The 24,366-nt window shown below is 34.0% G+C and overlaps 1 protein-coding gene across 1 annotated transcript in view; it reads right to left on the bottom strand.

The window, feature by feature from the left end:
- Positions 1-1,085: 1,085 nt before the first annotated feature.
- The window catches only part of TYW5 (tRNA-yW synthesizing protein 5), a 26,710-nt gene continuing 3,429 nt past the window's right edge, over positions 1,086-24,366 (bottom strand). The window contains exons 2-8 of the mRNA XM_074215378.1: positions 19,275-19,429; positions 13,833-13,902; positions 11,965-12,009; positions 4,711-4,848; positions 3,385-3,472; positions 2,853-2,969; positions 1,086-1,416 (exon numbers count right to left, since the gene is read on the bottom strand). Coding sequence (XP_074071479.1) covers positions 1,160-1,416; positions 2,853-2,969; positions 3,385-3,472; positions 4,711-4,848; positions 11,965-12,009; positions 13,833-13,902; positions 19,275-19,429 — 870 coding nt within the window. The 3' untranslated portion in view covers positions 1,086-1,159. The remainder of the gene's footprint in view (positions 1,417-2,852; positions 2,970-3,384; positions 3,473-4,710; positions 4,849-11,964; positions 12,010-13,832; positions 13,903-19,274; positions 19,430-24,366) is intronic.

Genomic DNA, 24,366 nt, shown 5'->3' with positions numbered 1-24,366 from the left:
TCTCCAAGTTATAACCCTGTGAACTAAAAATTAAGTTTTTTTTTTAAAATTTCACATGTTCAATTTGGCATACCACGTTTCTAGAAAAACATAACTGGGTCCTATCTGGGGGAAAAATAGTTTCTAATATCTTATCAAAAAGGAAGAATAATCTGCTAATTCATTAAGACAGTAAGGAAACTGCTCAAAAATCCATCAGCCAGAGATGTAGATTTGAAGGAATGGGAATAGATGAAAGCGGGGAGGTGAGTTGTAATCAAAAAGTTTATACCTACCTTTGGCAGAGTAGAATGAACTGCAAAAACAATCCCCCAAATCTGTAACTGCTTTCCTTATTTCTATTTTTTTAAAAAATGTTTTTAAGGCAAAATCACACAGCTAGGTAATTGAGGCCAAATTTGAACTCAGGTCCTCCTCTTAAGGTTGATGCACTATCCACTGCATTACCTAGCTGCCCCTCTGCTCTTTACTAACCTTACCTAATACTACACAACACAAAAGTGCATGAATTCTTCTCAAATGTGTCTCTATAATTAAAAACAGATTATACCTGAAAGAATGTATTTGTCTAAACCCGAAGTGATAGCTTCCATGGTAATGAATAGAATATTTTCATTTATATTGGAATTTGCGATATTACAATTTTTTCTTTTCCCAAGCATATTTACTTTTGTAAGTTAGGCTGCTCTGTATCTCAGCATGGCAAGAGATGACAGAGAAGTATTCCCTAAACAATTATAGGTAGAAGAGACATTAACCTCTCATTGGATGCTTGCCCTGAGTTAGACCCAAATTACATAATCAACTCTGATAAAATTTGCTTAAATCCCTTCAATCATTCTTAACACAATTTAACAATACCTGACAGTTATTTCAATAAACTGGGACTTTTTTTTAAGGTTTTTTTTTGTAAGGCAAACGGGGTTAAGTGGCTTGCCCAAGGCCACACAGCTAGATAATTATTAAGTGTCTGAGACCGGATTTGAACTCAGGTACTCCTGACTCCAGGGCCGGTGCTTTATCCACTACACCACCTAGCTGCCCCTTAAATGGGGACTTTTTAAAAAGAATAGTGAATCTTTAAAAATTTTTCAAAAGTAATTTTTAATACTTCTGTATAATGTAATGAATTTTCCAAAGTTTGTTTTTATTGCATTATCTATTCATAGTTAGAGCTAAATGCTTTGTCTTGAATTCGTAAGACCATTCGCCGTGCATAGAAATCCTTATATTCCTCTGGTAGTTCATCAAGTGTTTTCAAGGCTCTGTCCAAAATCTGTATAGCTCTTAAGGCTGCAATAGGATCTTTGTTTCCATAGGTGTCTGTCTTATCATAGCACTCAGAAGAAAGGTGCTTCCAAAAAACATTCACTCCTACTCCAAACTCTTCTGAAATCACATTATGGAACCATAAAGCTGGAGAAAATTTTAAAAAAGATAGGTTAAAAATATACTTGCAGTTGAAAAAAAAAAAAAACAAAATGTCAGTGAAATATCACAAATTGAATGTAGCCAATGTAAGAAATAATTCCCATATCAAGCTTCCTTCGTTAGCACACTCACAGCCTTCAATAGAATCACGTTAACTTTTGTGGAATGCCAACCAATTTAAAGTGTCAATAGCACAGTCCTTACTTTCCAAACCTCTGGCAAAAGCCAAATTTTCCTTTTAACTTGAAAGGCATAATAAAGTTATATTTGTTTTGTAGTTCTGGAATTTGGGCCTGTGGTTTATGTTACTTGTTTATATTTCTCCAGTCTTGCAACCACATCAAAAGCTCTTTTCATAGGATATTTCCATTATTTGAGGAGTATCTCTGGCCTCAGATTGAGTACAGTAATATCCTTTTGTTCTCAAAGAGTTCCTGTTTCAGCTATAATTTGGTTTTTGTAACATGGGTAAATTTGCATATAATATATCTTCAGTTTTTATATTTCTGTTGCAATTATAATTGCACTGCTTTGAGATCATTTAAAATAAAAATCAATGGTAAAGCAAAATTTGTGGGGTGGAGAGAATGAATGAAATTTCATTACAATCTTATGACTAAAGCATTTTTAGCAGCCTGCTCCTTTACCCAATAAAACTTTCAGCATTAAAGTGCTATAAAAATGCTACAGCAATATCCTAACAATTACAATTATAAAAATAATTTTGATAAACTTTTAACAGTATGAAATTGAGTGTAGAAGAAATTTACCCTCAAGTGATCTTTTTAAAAAGCACAATAACAACACTTCTACACCAAAAGCTATAAAAAGCAGAAAATAAGAAACAAAAATTAGTCAATTCAATGTTCAAAATAAAGGGAAATTTTTTTTCTTAAATTATATTGTGAATATTAAGGAAATTATGCAATAGAAGTTTTGCCAAGTGAAAGTTAACATACTAACTTGTTAAGGAACATGAAGCCTTAAACTTTTAGTATTACTGAATATACAAATATACATACGTGTACATATAGTTCATATAAAAGACAATTTTGAGTAGTAATTTTTGATTTAAAAATTTTTAGGATTAATTATAGATGCCATTAGATTATATTACTAATGGGGATGGTATGGATTTTAAAATTAAAGCCTGTTTATTGCACGCTAAAGGTAACAGGAAGTTATGCTTAGAAAAGACCAACATTATAAATATAAGGGAAGTATTCATGTTCTTTGACTAAAGCTTTTCCTCCTAGTTTTACCAACCTGCTACTCTATATGAAATAATTTTAGTTAGATACATTGAAATTAAACTAGTTTCTCAAAAAATGAGAATAATTTTGTGTTAAATGCATACCAAGAGTGATGGACAAGGTATAGTGTTTACAAAATATCATGTTAGTGAATTGTAAAAATCCTACCAGGAATGAATAATACATCTCCTGCTTCAAGGACACATTCAAACCTTCTGGCTTTAAAAAATAGTGGATATTTATTCAAATCTGGGTTATCCAGATTCAGCACCTCTGATTTAGTACCTGAAAAGTTGCAAAAAAGAGAATACAGATTTAACAAATTTGTGGGTTTTTTCATCTTAAAGCAATCACCAATACAAAATTTGAAAATGCAGTCGCTACTACATTGTGCAATTATTATGTTCACGTCAGGAGAACAATTGCTATTCTGCTGAAACCTAAGACAATTTTCATTGACCTACCCTGTCATTATATCCACTGAAACTGATGTAACATAATTAAAGTATGAATCCAATAATCTAGTACTTCATATAGTCTATCATTATACAAAGACTCTTACACAAAAGAGAATACAATGAATTATAATTAGAAGCTCCAAATTTCTTTCTGTTGAAATGTAGATTCAGATCACTAAAGAAATATAACTGAATAAACACAACAGCAAAAATGTTGGCTTGAAGTATAATAGAATACATACCTGATAAATACAAATACTGGGCATCTCGAGGACTGAATAACACCACACGTTTTTTTCCTGTCACTTGGATTAAGAAATTATCCATAACCTAAATCAATAAGGGAATTTGTTAGAATGCAAAAAATTAATATAAAAATCTGGGTTTAACAGGGTTTCATGAATCAAATTAAGAATTCATTGCAAGTAGTAGTCTTTAGGCCAAAGTTCTTCTCTTTTATGCATACTTCAAAAAATTCTTAGTTGATATCCCAATTTAACAAAACCAGTACATGTGAATTTGAATTCAGGACTATAGCCATCTGTATAGTGTTCTAGTGAAAAAAAAAAGCAATGGCCTATAAAAAGACTTAGGGTGACCTATAATATAGAACTTAGCCAACTTCTTTGTGGACTTGGTTGTTCTCTTTATGAAAAATATCTACCTACCTAAGGAGGCAAAATAGGGGTGACCAACTCAAAGAATGTTGAGTAGAAAGCAAGTCGGTTTTTTGGTAAGTCATTTTATATATAGGCAATCTGCTTTTAATTTCTTCAAGTATGTTTAACTAGGATTTCAACATTCCTTCTATATGAAATCAATCTGGAAAATTCATCAGTGCAATTATTAAACTGATTTGCAGTTTCCTGTCGATCCAAGTTACTACTTTTTGGATGTGAATTATTAGAAATGCTAACATGCAAAATGATTTCCGCAATAAAGAATTTTTTTAAACCAATAAGAGAAACCCACAATACAAATAATATATATTATCTCTATCTAACCATTCCACCTATAAGTGTTTTAATTATGCAATTTGTAACAAAATCTTTACCTGACTATATAAAAGGCAATGTATAACTTTATTTGCTTCAAATTTAAATACATTGCCTTTTACATTCAGGTAAAGATTTCATCTAGCTATAAAGAATTGAAATAAGTTCATAAGTACATTGCAATAATCAGAAACTACATAAAGACAAAGCCATCAAATACTATGACACACAAAAACCTGACTACACGAAAAATGGCAATCTAGATTTTAATCTGCTATAATTTATCTGAGAAATTTATACTGAATTTAAAACAGTGATAAAGAGACAGGAAATTCTAATCCTTTATTACTGGAGAAATTTTAAGTGACTTAAGACCTATTGCAAAACTATTGCACCGTGTTCCCATTCAGTACTACCAAATTTAAAAAATGATATATTTATTCATTTTTAGGGTAGGAATCATCAGATCAGGAACATCTAGTAAAGCAATGAATTAACTACACAAATTTGTACACAGTGTACCATATTGGGTTGCCATTAGCTTTAGATTTCTTATTTGTGTTTCATACCTACATCATAGTGAGTCCAAAGCTGAATTCCTGGTGAACTGATACGAAAGACACTAGAAAAGAATTGTTCCTTTTCAAAGAATTCTGGAATCTTGATATCTCCTTCTAATAAAGGAAACTGTTTTCTGATATCTGCAGTATCCTGAATTGAGAGAAAAAAATTAATGCTTGATAGACTAATGTAATATAATGTGATTTAGACTTTAAGGCTAGGGGCAGCTAGTTAGTGCAGTGGATAGAGCATTGGCCTGATCTCAGACACTTAATAATTGCCTAGCTGTGTGACCTTGGGCAAATCACTTAAACCCACTGCCTTAAATTTTAAAAAATTGAAAAAAAATTTTTGAAGGCTATCTGTAAAATTACATTCTCTCTTATGATAAATTAATACTACTAGAGAAATTAAAATATTTTACTAGATAAATTCTATTAAAAGATTTCAAAAAAATTTCCTAAGCATTACATAAGCTTATTTAACTATAAAAAATGATTTAGACTACAGATATTTCACTTTAATAAACTTTATGTTCTTCCCCTCTTACTCTTAAAAACCCTTTAGCAAACTGAACTAATGCTATATTCAGAGAGAACTGCTTTTCCTCAAAGCATGCCAATGAACATTTTCAATATCACTAATCTGGCTTCCCAATACCAACACCGGGTATGGTTTTTGTCCTCATCCTCACTACCTTCACTCCTCTGTCATCTTCTTGTCCTATAAATATGTATGTTCTCAAGGGTTTTGTCCTAGACCCTCTTCAAATCTCCCCTTTACTGTAAAGTGTTTTCCTTGGTTATCTCCTACACTCCCATGGCTTTATGTATAGTATTATGCAGAAGACTTCCAAATCTGTATCAACTAACATGTCCCTAGAGTACTAGAAACAATACATTTATTACAGTTGCTGGTTGGATGTCTCTACTGGGATATGTTCAGCATGTTTAAAATAGTTCTTATCACGTCTCTCCTAAATCTATTCTTTCCCCTGACTTTTCTGTTTAGGCTAATGGCAACAGCCTCTCAGGTTTAGGTCCTTGCAGTCATCTTTAGTTGTCCCCTCTCCCTTACACTTAGCTAACCAATTTACAAATCCTTTGATTCTACTTCTACATTCTTCCATGTCTAGCTTTTCCTCTCTACTCCTATTGCAACAAAGTATCTCACCAAAATGGGTCTTTCATGCATTTAATCTATCCCTTCTTCAATTCATTCCCCCCAGAGCTATTTCAATAATTTACCTAACAAGTCACTATGATCATGTGATCATCTGAATACATATCATGTTCACTTTTTTAAAATTTCTGTTTTTCTTTTCTATCAGTCTTCTTTCTTTTCCCTTAGTTGTAATTACTCTTACACACACAAAATAATCAATATGTAAATATATTAAACATAAACATACACGAACAACTTCTAGAAAGGGAGTGTGATAGAAAAATGTATAACTCAAATTTGCAAATGGATGAATTTTGAAAAACTATAACATGTAATTCGAAAAATAGAATTTCAATTAAAAAAATCCTGTCTTTCCTCAACTTAAAGCCTTTCAGTGGATCTCCAGAATAAAGTATAAATTTCTAACTTTGGATTCAAAGTCTCCCTTGTTCAACTACTCCCCTTCATGTATTTTATATTCAGCCACACAGTTTTGTATGTTCTCCTCTGGCACTTTAGCTTTTCTTGCACTAATAGGTCAGACACCATTGCCTCTCAGTTTATTAATTCTCTTTTCTTTTCCTTTTTTTTAAAGGGTTTTGCAAGGCAAATGTGGTTAAGTGGCTTGCCCAAGGCCACACAGCTAAGTAATTATTAAGTGTCTGAGGCCAGATTAGAACTCAGGTACTCCTGACTCCAGGGCCGGTGCTCTATCCACTGGGCTACCTAGCCACCCTAGTTCCAATTTTTCTGGAAATCTAATCACGAGGTGGTGATACTGAGTTATAAAAGGAAAGGGAAGGTTTTTTTACACAAGGGGAGAGAGTATGGTTAAAACTCAACAACCACTGGCTGAAAATGAAAAATCAGAGAACAATGAAAAAACAATAGTAATTTCTAAATCATAGAGGAGCATAATTAGAAATTATGTGAGGGGTTGAAAAGAGAAAATGCTTAATAAGAGTTATACAAAAATACTATATCTGATGAACTTTGCAGTTCCTGAGTAAATACAACGCATAACTTCTCTAGAGCCCTCTTTCTAATTTTAACATCTAAAAAGAAATCAATCCTAAACATTTTGGTATAATAGAACTCTTATTCTATCTTCAGCAATAATGAAGAGCAGATAATCAAGCACACTCTTTGAATGGTAAACCAAATTTTATTCTTTCAGTCTGGGAGTTATAAAGATAACATCTTTTGATGTATGTAAGAAAGAATTTTAGTCAATACAGCTAAAAAGATTTATTTTTAATCCTTTCCTGTCCACATCTTTCCCCCTGAAAAAAAATCCCCAAGCTATTTCAATATTATATTTTCAAGTATGATTCAGAATAAGTAGAAGTAGAAAATGGATTCTCTACCCACTCTAAATTAGAGTCCTCAAAACAGGCTTGCAAAGAAATATAAATTGACAATAAAAACTTTAGCCCATGTATGTCTTACTGCCTAAGACTAAATTCACAGGTTAAGAGCATAACTTCATTTCTTTTTGTGTATAATCTGAATGGAACTGAAATTGAGTACTTTCTGGGTACTTGGCAAATATTAGATGACTTAGCACAATAGCTCTCTCCCAGGGAAACGAAACTGGTGTGTGGTTCAACTTGTCTTTCTTACTAAACATTTGTCAAGTTTCCTATTGTTATAAACTTCTATTTTTTTTGAGAAATGTAAAATTATCTCTTCTTAATAATTACAGTTTTAAAACAAAACATACCCAAAGCATCTTGGATTTTTCAATTCTATTGCAATATAGATTCAAATATGAACCACATTTACCTCCACCATGTTTTGTCAACACTTAAATATCTGTTTAAGTGTTTTGTCAACGACTTAAATAGGACTTAAAATCTCATTTAGGGGAGTATTTATGACAGGATCAAAGTGGTAATTCTGAATGTGGTGAGGTGGATAGTAATGAATGCTAGAATGAGTTAGTTCTAGAGGTCTTGGCACTGTATATGTATACATGTGTCATATGCATGAATATATTAAATCTAAAAATGTAGATTGTAGAATAGGTGTCAATTTGTTTTAATAAAGGGAGATTTCTTCCTTAAAGTTTCCTATGCCTACAAAATCCCAGGCCTAGGACAAAAATAGAACCCTATATTCCCTTGCTCCCAAATATCTTGAATACTTAGCTATCTGTGCTAATAGGAATGTTAAATTGCCCTTTTTGACCATTTCTGGATAGATTCTCTGTTGAAATATATCAGATACCTGGAACTGCTATTGTATTAGAATATTTTCTTATGCTAAAAGTATATGGGCTAAAACTATATTACAAAGCAGCAGTCAACAAAACTGTTTGGAACTGGCTAATAGAGAAATAGATCGGTGGAATAAATTAAACAGTAGTAAAGGACTATGGTAATCTGCTGCTTGATAAACAAAAGACTAGCTTCTGGGATAAGAATTCACTATTTGACAAAAACTGCTGGGAAAACTGGAAAACAGAATGGGGAAAAACTAGGCATGGATCCACATCTCATATCCCATACCAAGATAAGGTCATGGGTATATGGGTATATGATTTAGACAGAAAGGGTGATATCATAAGCCAATTAGGAGAACAAGGAGTAGTCTGTCAGATCTATGGAAAGGAGAGAAGTTTATCACCAAGGAAGAGATAGAGAACATTATAAATTGCAAAATGGATAATTTCAATAATATTAAATTAAAACATTATTGCACAAATCAATGCAACAGCAATTAGAAGGAATGCAGAAAGCTGGGAAACAATTTTTCCAGAGCTAGTGTTTCTTATAAAGGACTAATTTCTAAATTATAGAGAACTGAGTCAAATTTATAAGAATACAAGTCATTCACCAACTGATAAACCGTCATAGGATAGGAACAGTTTTCAGATGAAGAAATTAAAACTATATTCATGAAAAATCCTCCAAATCATTACTGATTAGAGAAATGCAAATTAAAACAACTCTGAGATACTACCTCATACCTCTCAGATAGGCCAAAATGATAATTTTTGGAGAGGATGTGGGAAAACTGGGACACTTAATGCACTGTTGATAAGAGTTATAAACTGATCCAACCATTCTGAAGAGCAATTTGGAACTATGCCCAAAAGACAATAAAACACTCGGATCTAGCAATACCAATATTAGGTCTATATCCCAAAGAGATCATAAAAAAGGGGAAAAGATCATATGTACAAAATATCACAGCTCTTTTTATAGTGACAAAAAGTTAGAAATTGAGGGGATGTCCATCAACTGGGGAATGGCTGAACAAGCTGTGGTACATGAATGTTATGAAGTTCTTACTGATCCATAAGAAATCATGAATGGTCAGACTTCAGAAAAGCCTGGAAAGACTTTCATAAACTAATGCTGAGTGAATTAAGCATAACCGGGAGATCATTACATAGTAGCAACATTCTGAGTTGACCAATAGCAACATTGTGAATTAATCAACTATAATCAATGCAATTCCTCTCAGCAGTTCAGTGATCAAGGACAATCCTGAGAGACCTTTAAGGAAAATGCCATCCACATCCAGAGAGAACTATGGATTCTGATTGCAGAACAAAGCATACACACTATTTTCATTTTTTGAAAACTTTTACTTTTACTTTCTCCCCCCCATTCTAATTCTTCTTTCACAACATGACTAATATGGAAATATGTGAAACATGATTGTATATATACAACCCATATCAGAATGTTGATGCCATGGGGAGGGATGAGAAGGGAGGATAGTAGAGAAATGTGGAACTCAAAAGCTTGCAAAAGGATGAATGTTGAAAACTATATTTGCATGTAATTGGAGAAAAATGTTTGGAGTCCCTGAAAAAAAAAAAAGGAAATGGGGCCCTTCAAGAAAACATAGAATGGAGGTGGTGTAGTATAGCCAATTCTCTTAGAAGTCGTTAGTGATCTCAAGAGGTAATTTGTCCATAAATACAAGTCAAATCCTGCAATGAACTATTCAGGATATGTCCAAATATATTAACCCAACTCTTCATCCAAAGATGAAAAATTTAATTGTAGTTTATGCTAGATTTAAATTTTGATCCTTCCAGTTAAAGAATTATACTAAACTGATTATTCCTTTTTTTTTAAAGTTTTTGCAAGGCAATGGCATTAAGTGGCTTGCCCACGGCCACACAGCTAGGTAATCATTAAGTGTCTGAGGCTGGATTTGAACTTAGGTACTCCTGACTCCATGGCCAGTGCTCTTTAATTGATTATTCTTTAAGTATTGGCTGTATGAAGGATTTCTGGGAACTCAAAATTTTAGAACTAGGTGAATCATTTCCTTTAGAGAAGGAGTCAGCAAACAGTAAAGATATAATAAAAATAAAATTTGCAAGACACTGGCATAGGTAGATATGAGGAATTGAATATGTTTCAGAGGGCTGGTCAGTTGAAAGAGTAAAGCAAAAGAACGATTTCCAAAATTGGAGTGGCAGCATGAAAGGTGAAGTATAAACTGAGGCTAAATTCAATAGAATTTGGAGTACAGAGGAAGAAGCATCCTTTATTGCACAGTTTGGGGTGGGGAGAGAGTACTTTCCAAAGACTTAGCCTTTGGAAAGGTATGGGAAAGGTATTCCTGTTTGTGGTCAAACAAGGGGGAAAAATAGTTGAGTTATATGCCCCAGACTTCCAGCTTACCTATCTGAAAAATGAAGAAGGTTCCAGGTGAGGACTAAAAGCCCTAGCTGAATCTTAAAACTAAGTTAAAATACAAAGTAAAAAGAGGGTGGGAGTGTTATATGTTGAGAGCCTCTAGTATACCATTAGAATCTTTGTAACTTGTGCAATTTACACTATACATTCATTTTTTTTAACTCCCTGGCCCTGTCACCATACACTTCCTTTGATACTGATTAATAAATTTCCTCTATGTACTGTTATGAATAGGCAGGAAAAGAGGTATATGATAGTGGAATCTCTATCAGGGTCATCAGGACCCTGAAAGGCCTGGAGTTTACAGAATCCCGGAGAGCCAAGGACAGACTCTTCCTTCCATGTGTTTCTCTGCCTTCTTGCATGGGGTTGCCCCCACATCTGAAATGTACTCTCTCCTTACTTCTGTCTCTCAGAAGATCTAGTTGTCTTCAAGATCCAAGGGCTACTTTTTACATGAGGTCTTTTCTGTTCTTTATAGTTGATAGTATTTCCCTCTGCTTTATTCTAGTCATTTTCCAGCTGTACCTGATTCTTTGTAACCCCATTTAGGGTTTTCTTAGCAAAGATGATGGAGTGATTTGCCATTTCCTTCTTCACTTCATTTTAAATATGAGGAAACTGAGGCAAACAGGGTTAAGTAACTTACCCAGGGTCATACATAGCTAATGTACAAACTGAAAATATAAATATGTAAATAAACTAATGAATGATGTCTAATATAGAGTTGTTGGGAAGAAGTTAATGAATCTTTAGGGGTTTAACATAATCTATAATCTATTAGTCAGAAGCAAGGTCAGATGTAAATCAAGGAAGAGGACTCTAAGCCTGGCTCACTATCCACTGTGCCATTTAGCTGCCTCTCCCTGCTTTGCTACTTTTTATTTTGTATATATCTTTATATGCAGTCCAATATAAATGTTCCGCAAGAGTACAGTACATGTTTAGAAAATTTTCTAAGCAAACTAATGTGAAAAAGAAAAAAATTTATCAAGACTATACAAAACATTTAACATTAAAAACAAGACTTGTCATTATAAAGCCCCTTTGTAAAGCTTGGACCAAATCTTCAAGAGTTCTATATTGCCTACAAAGTAGACTCAAACACCTTTCCTTCAGCTGTAGCTCCATGATCTGGCCCCAGCCCTGTACTAGCCATACCACATATTTTTACTCTCCAAAAATTATGTTCTAGCTAAACTGGTCTACTTTTCATCACTAAATGTGCTATGTGCTCTCTCACTTTGCATATCCTGGATATATATATATATATATCTTTGTATATCCTGCTCTCTTCTTCACCTAATGAATTCCTATATATTCCATTCAAAAGTCAACTCTCCCTCCAAGTTTATTTCCCCCATCCTTCTTGGGACAACAGAACACTTAATGAACACAGCTGAATTATGAATTACTGTATTGGTACTGAAATTCTTACCTTTCTAGGATCTTCACCAAGGGATCTCAAGTAGTACTTCTCATCCTTAACAAACACCCAGAGGAGAGAAATGACACTAATATTAATTTTTAAATAACATTTTAAACTGGAGAGTAAAGTTAAGTTATTTTATTAGGTTCTCTTTAAACAACAATCTGGTTAAATGGTTTTTACAAGATCACCAATTTTACTGTCTCATTTTTTCCACTAATCTCTCTGGTGGCTATTTGAAGAAATATAAAAATCAAATTATGCTAATGAATACAGATAACACTAAATAAAAGAAACTCATCAAAGGAATCAAAGAAGAATAAAACTCATTTCATTTAGAAAGCATACCACTTTAGGAGCATACAAATTTCATTTCTATTATATAGCATCATATCAAAGTAGTGACACATTTAAAATGCTAATGACACATCAGAAATAACAAAACTTCAAATACATTGATTGTAGTTAAAATAATTTTTTAAGAAACTGATATTTAGGGGCGGCTAGGTGGCACAGTGAATAGAGCACTGGCCTTGGGAGTCAGGAGTACCTGGGTTCAAATCCGACCTCAGACACTTAATAATTACCTAGCTGTGTGGCCTTGAGCAAACCACTTAACCCCACTGCCTTGAAAAAATCTAAAAAAAAAAACCAACCCCAACTGATATTTAACATTATTCTTAAGAATTTTAGAATACCTCAGCCACATAAATCTCTTCTCAAAATGCATTAATCAACAATTCAAATAGGGAATCAAGAGTACATTATTTCCCAGTATTAAATGTCAGAAATATTTTGAATTAAGAGTTATTTATTACAGTATATATTTAGCCTACTAGCTAAAGCAAGGAATTATAGTAATTAGTTGCTTTCGTTTATTATTGACTATTACTGATATATATAATTATTATCTATATTATAATATAGAATTACTATTAATAAAAAGCTAATATGGAGGCAAGTTAATAAACCCATCTATTTTCAGTGTTCAGCCCCTGACAAAAGAATCAACTAATAAATTATAGATTATGTTAACCCCCTAAAGATTCATTAATTTCTTAACAACTCCATATTTATTTATATATATAATATATATTATATATATAAATAATATATATTCAGTTTGTACATCCTATCTACTAGGTACCCTCAATATTTCTTTTTTTTTTAATTTATTTATTCAAGGCAATGGGGTTAAGTGATATGCCCAAGGTCACACAGCTAAGTATTAAGTGTCTGAGGCCAAATTTAAACTCAGGTTCTCCTCACTTCAGAGCCAGTGTTCTATCTACTGTACCACCTAGCTGTCCCAGTACCCTAAATATTTCAAGTAGTATACCTAATTAGTTCTAGGGTTCTAGGATTTGGTGGTCAAGGTCACATTCTCTTATCTATGTATCTCTAACAGTGTTCCATATTTTGTGTCTGTCTGTTTCTTGACACTTGATATTCCCTTAATTCATTTTCATTTATTTCCCACTGTCTCCATCTCCATATATATATAAAAATGGTTTTGTCATACATGTACATTGTCACAGAGACCCATAGAAAATACTTTAACTCTCTTAGATGACGCATAACTGTCATATAGAATTTGACTTTCTGATAAGAACAATGCAGTGAGAAATTAAGGAGGCACAAGGATTTCTGTTGGCATTTTATAGGAATGCACCAAAAATGTTATATTTATATAAAACTAACTGCCTTTTGTAAATACTATGTTAAGTCACCAACTCAAAACAAATTCAAAGTGAAAAAGATAGTTAAGTTGAAAAAGTAAACTCCTATTTAATTACACTAAACAATGTTTTAAAAACCAGTCTTCTCAGTATATAAATACCACTGTATGATAATGAAACTGGCTTAAAAACAGTTACCTCTGAAATAAAGAACTCCGTGTGCTTATTTTCTGCTGCTCTGTGTATAAACTTGTCAAAAGGCAAAGTTCTGAGAAAAATACAGAATACTTGAGATTAGAGAACTAATGATGATATAGGAGCTATAAGATAGGATTTTAAATGTTAATGTATTCTATTTTAAAATATGTCAGTTTAAGATAATAAAAAAAGGTAAGAGTTAATTAACTATAGATAAGTAATTCAGTCCAGAGAATCTTGAGCCTCTATCAGGAGCAAATATAGTTCACATTACCCTACATTTTGGAACCATGAATTTACTAATTCTTCTCTTTCATCTTTCCTTCTCTTCCTCTTCCTCCAACTTATCTACTTAAGGAACAATTCCATTACCAAAAACATGTATGTTTCCAGATCATGGTTTCTGTTTCCTTTTTGCAGTGAAACAAAGCTCAGTGGTGACAACTAGTATTAGATGGGTGGTGAAAAACTACTATTTAATGAAAATGAAAAGACTCTTTTGTTACACAGGCCCAGCCTCAGCTCTACCATCCAGATTGCTACTTCCCACCTCCCTTATTTATACAATCTGTCCTGATATTAATTTGTCTCCTCATAATGAATCCCAAGTATTCTCTGCTGGCTATGGTGGCTACTTGTGTTTACAAAAGGAAAATTGGTGAAAACTATCTTTGCATGTAATTGGAAATAAAATAAAAAATAATTAAAAAGCTTTTCCATCTGTGGTTCCATGCAAGTGAACTGTTGTGCTGCATTGTTCCAGCATGTCCACCTAAGTGCATCATTATCTTGCCAGGAATTCAGACACATTCATGTTCAACCGTTTACAAGACAACAAAACCAGTGTACTCATTGCCAAGATTATCATTTTAGAAGGTAGCTGTACAAAAGCTCTTGTGTGGTTGGGAAGCACTGGGGCTGAGGCTTGTTGATTTACTGAGCAAGTTGTGGGAGGGCTCCTTACCACTATGTAATTGGGACAGCCCAGGAATCAGCAAAATGGGAAATAGGATTGTGATCACAATGGTAGAAACAATTTGCAGATTGTACAACCTCTGAGCTCTTTGTTTGCTACTGGAGTAGTGACAGCAGCCCCACGACAGACCTATCACCATCCAAGTGCTAATGAGGAACTGGCAAAACTAATTTGTACTTTTTTTTTTAGCATGTTCCCCAAACTTTATAGTTTCTATAGGTTTCCTGCTTTTCATCAGGATTAAAAGAAAATGGAAGAAAAGGAGGGGGGTAGTCATCCCAGAAACAGGTTTAAGCCATTGCCTTTCTTGACTGCTCTTGTGCTATCATCAGATAAATGTCATACAGAAAGGACTCTCCTCTATTTGGTTCCACTAACCCCAGAATGCACCTTCAATATAACAATGGTAAAATATTTCAATCCCCATTGAAAAGAAGCAGAGGAAGCTAGGTAGCAAAAGAAGATAGAGCACTAAAGTTCGAGAAGGCCTGAAATCAGTAAGATCTGAGTTCAGATTCAGATAACATTTTTTCCCCTTCCTACATGGAACTCTAGCTAATCAAATCCCTTTCCCCTGGAACGCACCTCATTCAACATAACGAGAGATAAGTTGTTCTACAAAGAGATCATTTTAGTGAAATATAAAGAAGAAAATTATTAGAGATCATGAGTGGCATTTATTTCCTTTGACAAGTGAATTTCTTGCTCGACAGTTACCTTAACAGTTAATTTTTTTTAATAATAGTACTTTCCTAAAAGTCCTCAAGGAGCCAAGATGTTTTCATTACTGCAATCTTTTTTCTAGTTTTTAAACTGCTATGAATTTTTTTCAGCAAATTAAAAAATTTACAAATAACTGGCAAAAGAAAATACTTTTTTTGTATTCCATTAGAAACACTGTCAAATTTCAATCATAAAGTCTTTTGTTTTACCCCTTTCTTCACCTACATACTACTGGCAATATGGTCACTTATTAGTCACTTATTAGTATTGCCAGAACAAGACCATGCCTTTATGTAACCTGGGAAACTTGGGGTGTGTTCTTATACTGGATCACTACCTTTTTCACTTTCTTAATAGGTTTTTATTTTAATTGTTAATGTTCTATGTTCTCGTGGAATTTGTTGGTTACTGCTAGTCTTAACCAATAAACTGTTCATGCTTAGTTTACCTTAATTTTCAAACATAACAGCTATGTAGGTATTCCTCCCATTGAAGCAGGTAATGATCTGTTCAACCCTGCTACCCAGTGATACTTTTGCCCATAAGTTCTCCCCAGGGGATCTATCCATCCTGCCAATTTCCTTACTTTTCCCATATCATTACCATATTTCTTATCTATTTTTTTTTAACCATACCTTCCTTTTATGGTATCCTTTATACTCCTCTTCCTACAGAATTTCTTTTTCATAATGTGTTAGAGGATAGCTATGTGAACCAGAGGACAGAGTGCTGGGCCTAGAATCAGGGAGACTCATCTTTCTCAGTTCAAATCTGACTTCATACATTTACTAGCTGCTTAACCTTGGGATAAATCACTTAATCCTGTTTGCTAGAGAAGGAAATGGCAAACCATTCTAGTATCTTTGCCAAGAAAATGCCAAATGGATTTAGACACAGTAAATACACCCTGCTCCCACCCACCTTGTTCATTCCACTGACCTCTGTGTGATCATCAAATTCAGCTCTTCAGGTGCTTACAGTCAAACAGTATCATTAGAAAATTATAGGTATTAAAAAGATAAGTTTTTGTTCTATGGAGAAGTTTGAGACCATTAAACTCCAATTTTCCTAAGACAGTCCAGCCCACTTCTCCTATTCAATTCTGGGCAAAACCTGACATTCATTTGCAACATCTATCCACACATATAAACAGAAATTCAGACAAATTGGTTGTGTATCTAAATGCATATCATAATCTAGACAACAGGCATTTTCATCTACTTGATTTTTTCCAGGGGCATAATTAAGTCAAGCTTTTCTAAACAGATATTTTAAAAATATTACATGTTTCCTACTTTAGATTATAAATGTATCTTAAGACTCTTAAGACTCAATGTATTCAGCACAATATTATAGAATGCTCAAGAATGCTCTCTCAACTTGGATTAAGGGCTAGATCTCTTCTTTGACAATGGGATGATATATCCCAGGGTTATGTGGATCAAATAAGATAATTTTTGTAATGTGCTTAGCACAGGGCCTGGCTATTCAATAGCATTATCATCATTATTATGACTATTATTATTTTTAGTTAAGTACTAGTGCCTTCTCCTCACAAGAATTATCTTGTATTTATTTTTTAAATACTCTTATATGAGCTTGTTGCCTTGTTAGAATTTTTGCCACTTCACCCAGCACAGTTCCTGATACATAGTGACAATAATTGCCTACTGCTTAAATTTTATGTAGACTTTTCATAAAAGAATTAATAACTCTTCATCTTTTAGTGACCTCACTTCCTTTAACTTTTCCTTTTAATTTAATTTTAATGTTTATTTCAGTTATAATTACAGTATTCTTTTTGGAGGGAGGGGGAGATAATGTTCACTGAGATTTCTTGTGTGTGTGTTGCTTTCCTTTTTTAAAAAAAGATTATTTTTGAATTTTACAATTTCAGCCCTAACCTCACTTCCCTCCCTCAACCCCCACAGAAGGCAGTCTGTGAGTCTTTACATTGTTTCCATGCTATACACTGATCTAAATTGAATGTGTTGTGTGAGAGATCATATCCTTAAGGGAAAAAAAATAAAATATAAGAGCAAAATTATGTAATAAGATAATGATTTTTTTAAAAATTAAAGGTAATCTTTGAACTTTGTTCATTCTACAATTCTTTTTCTGACTACAAATGATATTCTCCTCCCCAAAACTGTCCCTGATTGCTGCACTTATGAAATATTGCTGAGATTTCTTTAGTAGAATTTGCCCTAAATCCCCACCTCCCAACTCCTGCTCATGCTTCATTTATTTTATTTTTTTTTGTTTTTTAGTTTTTGCAAGCAATGGGGTTAAGTGACTTGCCCAAGGCCACACAGCTAGGTAATTATTAAGTGTCTGAGACTGGATTTGAACCCAGGTACTCCTGACTCCAGGGCCGGTGATTTATCCACTATGCCACCTAGCCGCCACCTTATTTCCTTTTTTTAAAAAAAATGCTGTAATTATAACCAAAACTTTTAAGTTGTGAGGGGAAGGGACTAAAAGTGAAAGACATGAGGAAAGAAGAAAAAATCTGGAACAATTGCTGCTGATAATTCTCAAGAATTAATTAGGAAAGAGTAAAAGGATTGCCTTGACTTACTATATAGAGTGAGGCCTAGCTGAGATGATATATAACTGTAGTGGATTCACTAATATAGTTAGGAGATTCTTCCAGTCTTCAGTGAGGACCAAGAATATATTTAAGAAGAGACTTCTATGTATGATATGAAGTTATGAAAAGGAACTTCAGAATTCCTGATCATGGAAATGGAGTATTTGTAGGTGATGGGGAATTGTCAAAGATTGAAGAACTAGGAAGCTAAATTGTTTGAGGGAATATTTATCTATGTAATGAAGGTCCCATAATAAAAAGATAAAAGTCATATTGGAGAAGAACATGGTAAGTCAGATTCTGAATGAACTACTTTTTTACTATATAAAGAATAGTTAACTGACTATTTTATACTCTTTATGTCATAATGAAAATAAATGCTCTTAAGCTCAAAGAATCTGGAAATTTTGTTGGAGGATCTGGGTTTTGAGTCTCAGCTGACATAAGGTTATCTTGTGACATGTCCCCTAGCTTTTCTGTTCCTCCATTACCTCATCTTTAAAATGATCATCACAATATTTGCACAATCATTTCATAGGGTTATTGTGAAAACCAAATCAGATCAGGCAAAGCAGTCTTCAAAACTTAAAATGCTATTTTAAAAAGGTCAAGTTATTACTTTAATCAATGTAACATTAAAACACTGAACTAGATAATCTTTAAGGTTATTTCCAGTTCTAAATATATGATCTTAATACTATATAGCAGTATAAAGGACTAAAGTTATGAGAAGCTATTTTTTAACTGTGAGTACAGATTAAAAAAATTACAAAAGATTGGAGAAAACTGAAATTTGTTTTAAGTGAGAAATTCTCATCTATAAAAGTCAATAAGTACTGAGTAACTACTCCAGGTTTAAATGTAAATAGTCTTTAAGTAGAAGAAAGAATTTTTTTTAAAGGAACATTTCAACTCTCTGATTCCAGTAATTCCCTGAGAGAAATCTAATCAAAGGATAACCACTGAAAAAATTACTTCACTTTTTTAAAAACATGAATCTTTTGATGACAATTTAGTACCTTGAACTCAAAAAAATCAGTAATACATTTGCATATATGAATAATAATCAAAACAAACCAAAAAAGCACAAAAATACTTAAAACAATTTCCAAAGTTATTTGTATCCCCACAGTATCTTAGAAGTGAATACCTATACACAAAATTCTTACTGATGAAGTCCATCTGTGGAACTGCAGACACATGAATTTTCACTTCTTTACTTCCTCCTACTTGACTGATGTAATCCACTGTCCATTTGGTGGTACATGTCCCAAGATCAATTCCTTTTAGCACTACTGGCTTTCTCTGTTGATTATCAAAATAATAATAATGATGATGAATAACTATATTATAGTTTAATATCACTAAAATAAAATAGGATATTTAAAAATTAGGTGCAAAAATGACTTAATGCTATTATGAATGACAGAAGGATAGAAAACATTTACTATTTTATTCAGTAATGACAGTACCTCATTTATTTAATGTTTTATTTTATAGGTTTACACTATGTATTATTATTATTATTATTGCCTTAACATGTCAAATTCTACCATCCCATTGGGAACCTTCATTATTATTTCACTTTAACTTGTTCAATCATCCATTTGTAACACTGGCCCCATGAAACTATTTAGTGTCATTTCTTCTAATATCTTGTGCTTTTGTCATATCAATTATGTCATATAAGGTATAATTTTCCCAAACACCTTCAGAACAACCCTACAGGATAGTAATATATAACTATCTTTGTAGAAGAGGAAACCGAGCCACAAGACATGTTGGTTGATTCTTGTCCTTGTTATCAAATAAGACCACTATGAGACAAATTTCAATGTGTCCTACTGTGGCTGATCAGACCAATGTAAGTCAGAATGCTCCACCACAGTTTGGGCACAAATAGTTTATGTGAACTCTTGGGGTGGGTACTCTAAACTTACAGATGTCACATTTCCTTTGAGCTGCTTCAATTCTGTCTTCTTCAGAGAGCAGCACCTTCACTGACGAGGGCACACCAAGCTGGGCAGTCCTATGCCAGTGTCTCCTATACTTACAATCAATTCTAAAGTTCTTCAATGAGATATTCAAGTTCTTCTGACCCCACTGTGAGTACCTGCCCTGTGTGTTCTCCATAAAATAGTTTTTTTGGAAAGCATACACCTAGCATCCTAACAAATGTGTCCAGCCCATTGTAGTTGTACTCTCTGTAGAAATATTAGAATGCCGGGCAGTATAGCCCAAGAAAGAAACTGGTATCTTCTCCTGCCAAGTGATCTTCTGAAGCTTCCTAAAACAATTTAAATGGAAATGAGTCAGTTTCCTGGCATGGTGCTGACATATTTGATGCTGTCCAAATTTCACAGGCATATAGCAATGAGGTCAGCACAAAGGCTCTGTAGAACTTCAGTTTGGTAGTCAGTGTAATACCTCTTCTCTCCCATACTTTCTTTTGGAGACTCCCAAATACTGACCTAGCTCTGGCAGTGTGAGTGTTAACCTCATTGTCAATGTGTACCTCCTTGGAAAGTTAACTGCCAAGATAACTGAACTTGTCCACAGTACTCCAAATTTCTCCATTTGCTTTATTCCACATATGGTTCCACATATGGTGCTGGCTGATGGAGCACCTGTATTTTCTTGTGTTAATTGTTAGACCAAAATTAGCACAAGCAGCAGAGAATCAATCTATCCTTTGTAGTGTTTCAGCTTCAAAGGCTGCACTGAGTGCACAGTCAACTGCAAATAGAAAATCATGCACCAGGCACTCCTTCCACTTTGGTTTTGGCTTGTAGCCTTTTCAAGTTAAAGAATTTGCCATTAGTGTAGTAGCTAACCTTGAGGCCATGTTCATCCTCATTGAAGGCATTTGATAACATGGCTGAAAACATCATGCTAAAAAGTATGGGAACAAGGACACATCCTTGTTTCACTCCATTGGTGACTGGGAAATCTAGAGAGCATCATTCACTATCTAGAACCCAGGCATGCATACCATCATGGAACTTATGTACAATACTGATGAACTTCTCCGGGCAACCAAATTTTGAAATAATTTTCCATAAACCATGGCAACTGACAGTAACAATGGCCTTGGCCAGAACTCTGTTTTGTTCCTGGCAGTTTTCCTGGAGTTATCAGGCAGCAAACGCCATACTGACTGTTCCTCTCCACTTTCTGGGGGCTCTCAGGGAGGTGACCAACTTCCAGGTGAAGGATCAGCCTCTTTAGGACTCTGGCAAGAATCTCACCAGCAATGCCTAAAAGAGAAATACTCATGTGATTGTCACAGGACAATCTTTACCTTTATAGAGATGGATGACAGAGGCATCCTTGAATTCTTGGGGGATAACCTCTTCATGCTATATAACCTGCAAGATTTCAGTCAGTTTTTGGATAAGCAAAGGACCCTTACCTTGTAGATCTCAGATGGAATAGAATCAGCACCAGGTGCTTTTGCCATTTGAAAGGAGCCTAATGACATTCAGAACCTCTTCTTCAATTTGAACTTCAGCTAGAGACTGATTGACTTCAACTTGAAGTAAATGGTCATTGACTTCTGCATTGATTGATGACTGTCTGTTAAGCACACTTTGGAAGTGTTCAGCCCATCTCTCTAGGATCATGTCCCTATCACTAATCAAGATGGATCCATCAGCACTGAATAGTTAATAGTTAAGATACACTATATGTCTTTGTCCCATAAATAGCTTTCAGGGCATCATAAAAGCATTTTGGTTTGTCACTGTCTGCATAAATTGAATTTCATCTGCCTTCTTACTGAGCCAAGAATCCTGCATCTCTCTAAGTTTTGCTTGGACTTTACTTTTGATGGAATTAGATGCTACCTTCTTAGAAACAGATGAACTATCCTGCTGGTAAACCCTGTGGAGTTCTTGTTTTTCATTTAGCAACCTGTATTTCCCCATCATTTTCATCAAACCAGTCTTATGTTTGCAAGTGTTCTGATCCAGATGAGCAAATGCCTTGCTGTACACCAGATCCCTGAAGGCTGCCCACTCTTTTTCCTGCTCCACTATTGCCAACAGTATATTGGCTCAATTTTCCTTCCAAGTTAGCAACAAACTGTTCCATCTCATAGAGACACTCTAATCTCTAGACATTAATTCTTCTAGTATTCATTTTGCCTTGGGGTGGAAGCTCTGGTTGAATATGAATATTCAGCTTAGAGAGGATGAGTCTGTGCTCAGTCCAGCATTCTACACCACACATTGCCTTTGCCACTCTCACATCCTGGCTGTCTCTTCTCATTACTATCCTTATTATTAGACTATAGTTTAATAGATGCCAATGTTTGCTACTAGGGTGCATCCAGGAAGCTTTATTGTGTTTAGGTAAACAGTAGACAGTGTTTGTGGTGAAGAGGTCATGAGATGCACAAGCCTTCAGCAGAAGGTGATCATTGTTGTTGCTGTTTCCAACTCTATTCCTTCCAAGAACTCCCTGCCACATCTGGTAATCTGAGACTAATATGGCATTAAAGTCACCCAGAATTATAAGATTACAATTACAAGCTTAGTCTTATCATCAATGTACAAAGTAAACATCTTGCTGAGGGTTACACAGAAAATGATGGTAGAACTGAACCCTAAACTAGTAAGCTGCCTTTATTTAACTCAAGGGAAAAGTGCAATTATGCAATTATGTTTTAATAAAACAGAAACTATTCTAAGTACATGCAATGGTGCTTAGGACAAGCAGATAAAAGACCTATGCTCCATTTCCTGCTCAGCAAGTAGTTATCCCTCAGTGGGTTTCAGTTTCCAAGATCCTGTCCAGATTTAAATCCTAGGTCTGAGCATGCATGGCTTTTCATTAAAAAAAAAGTTCAGAACTAATTGCTTATATTTATATAGTACTTTAAAGTTTGCAAAGTATTTTAGATACAATCTCATGCTTGCTTCATGATAATCCTTTGAGAGAAAGACATTTACAGGTATTATTATTATTATTATTAATATTGTTTCTCCTTTAGAAAGGAGGCAACTAAGGCTCAGAAATGTTGTAACATATCTATAACACAGCTATTACTTCTAAGATATGAGGATTTAAACCCAGGTCACCAAATTCAATATTCTCACCATACCACCATGTTGCCTCTCCCTATTGGTTAGAAGGGGAGTGAAAAATTGTTATATTATATATTTACTACTTCATTCTCAATTGACATCAAAATACCACCTACAAACTTGCAATCAGAAAGTTTACAGTTGCAATTAGATATACAACTTGTATACAAGTATCTTTTTAAAAAGTTGACTTTTTAAAGTTGGATTTGCCTGAAGAAAAATATATGGCATTTCATTATGTCTCTTTTGAAGAATATGTTTATTTTTGAGCACTGTTTTCCCCTTAGGAAGCATACAAAAAGTAAAAATAGAACAAAAATTCCAGAGATGCATCTTGAAAATATTCTTCACATTGCTACAACCTCAAACTAGATATAGAAGCACTAGTATCAAAAAACCAAATTCTATATTCACATCAAAAATGTCATGGTCTTATTTTTTTCCTTAAGTAGTAAATGTTTTATTTTTCTACTCTTTTTTGTGATCCTGGTTAAATCATTTACATTGTTTGCTTCAATTTCCCCGATGTTAAAAAGAGGATAATAACAGCACCTCCTCGCAGGAATTGTTGTGATGATCAAATGAAATATACATAAAGTTTTAGTATAATGCATGTCACAGTAGGCAAGATAAAAATGCCTATTCCCTTTCCTCTTGACCACCCTCTCCTTTCCTCAACACTTTTTTTTTTCTATCTTCATTTTGTGATATTGCTGTCTTTGTTCTCCCCTGACCTGGGGAACTGCTCCTATTTTGTATTCCTTGTTGGCTGAGTATGTTTCATGTCCCTTTACTGGGTTTTTTTCCCCAAAATACTGTCCTGGCTCTGGCTCGCTCGCTCTCTCTCTCTCTCCCCAGATCCTCTTGATAATCTCAACAGCTTTCATGGATTTCACTATTATTTTTATGCAGAAGATTCACAGATCTATATATCTGGCCCAGAATGTTCCCTAAGTTTCTATCCTACATTGCCAAATGCCTACTGGACATTCCAAATTGGATATATAAGAGATATAACAAACTCAATGTTTCCAAAACAGAATTCATCTTTCCTCTCAAACCACCCTCTCTTCCAAACTTCCTCACTTCATTCAAAGGTACCATCATCTTTGTAATCTCTTAAATTCATAATTTTGGCATAATCCTGGCCACCTC

Source organism: Macrotis lagotis, chromosome 1, assembly GCF_037893015.1.
Source record: "Macrotis lagotis isolate mMagLag1 chromosome 1, bilby.v1.9.chrom.fasta, whole genome shotgun sequence".
NCBI classification, from domain to species: domain Eukaryota; kingdom Metazoa; phylum Chordata; class Mammalia; order Peramelemorphia; family Peramelidae; genus Macrotis; species Macrotis lagotis.
Note: the sequence above shows the minus strand (reverse complement) of the source record. Positions and strands in the feature narration are given on the sequence as shown.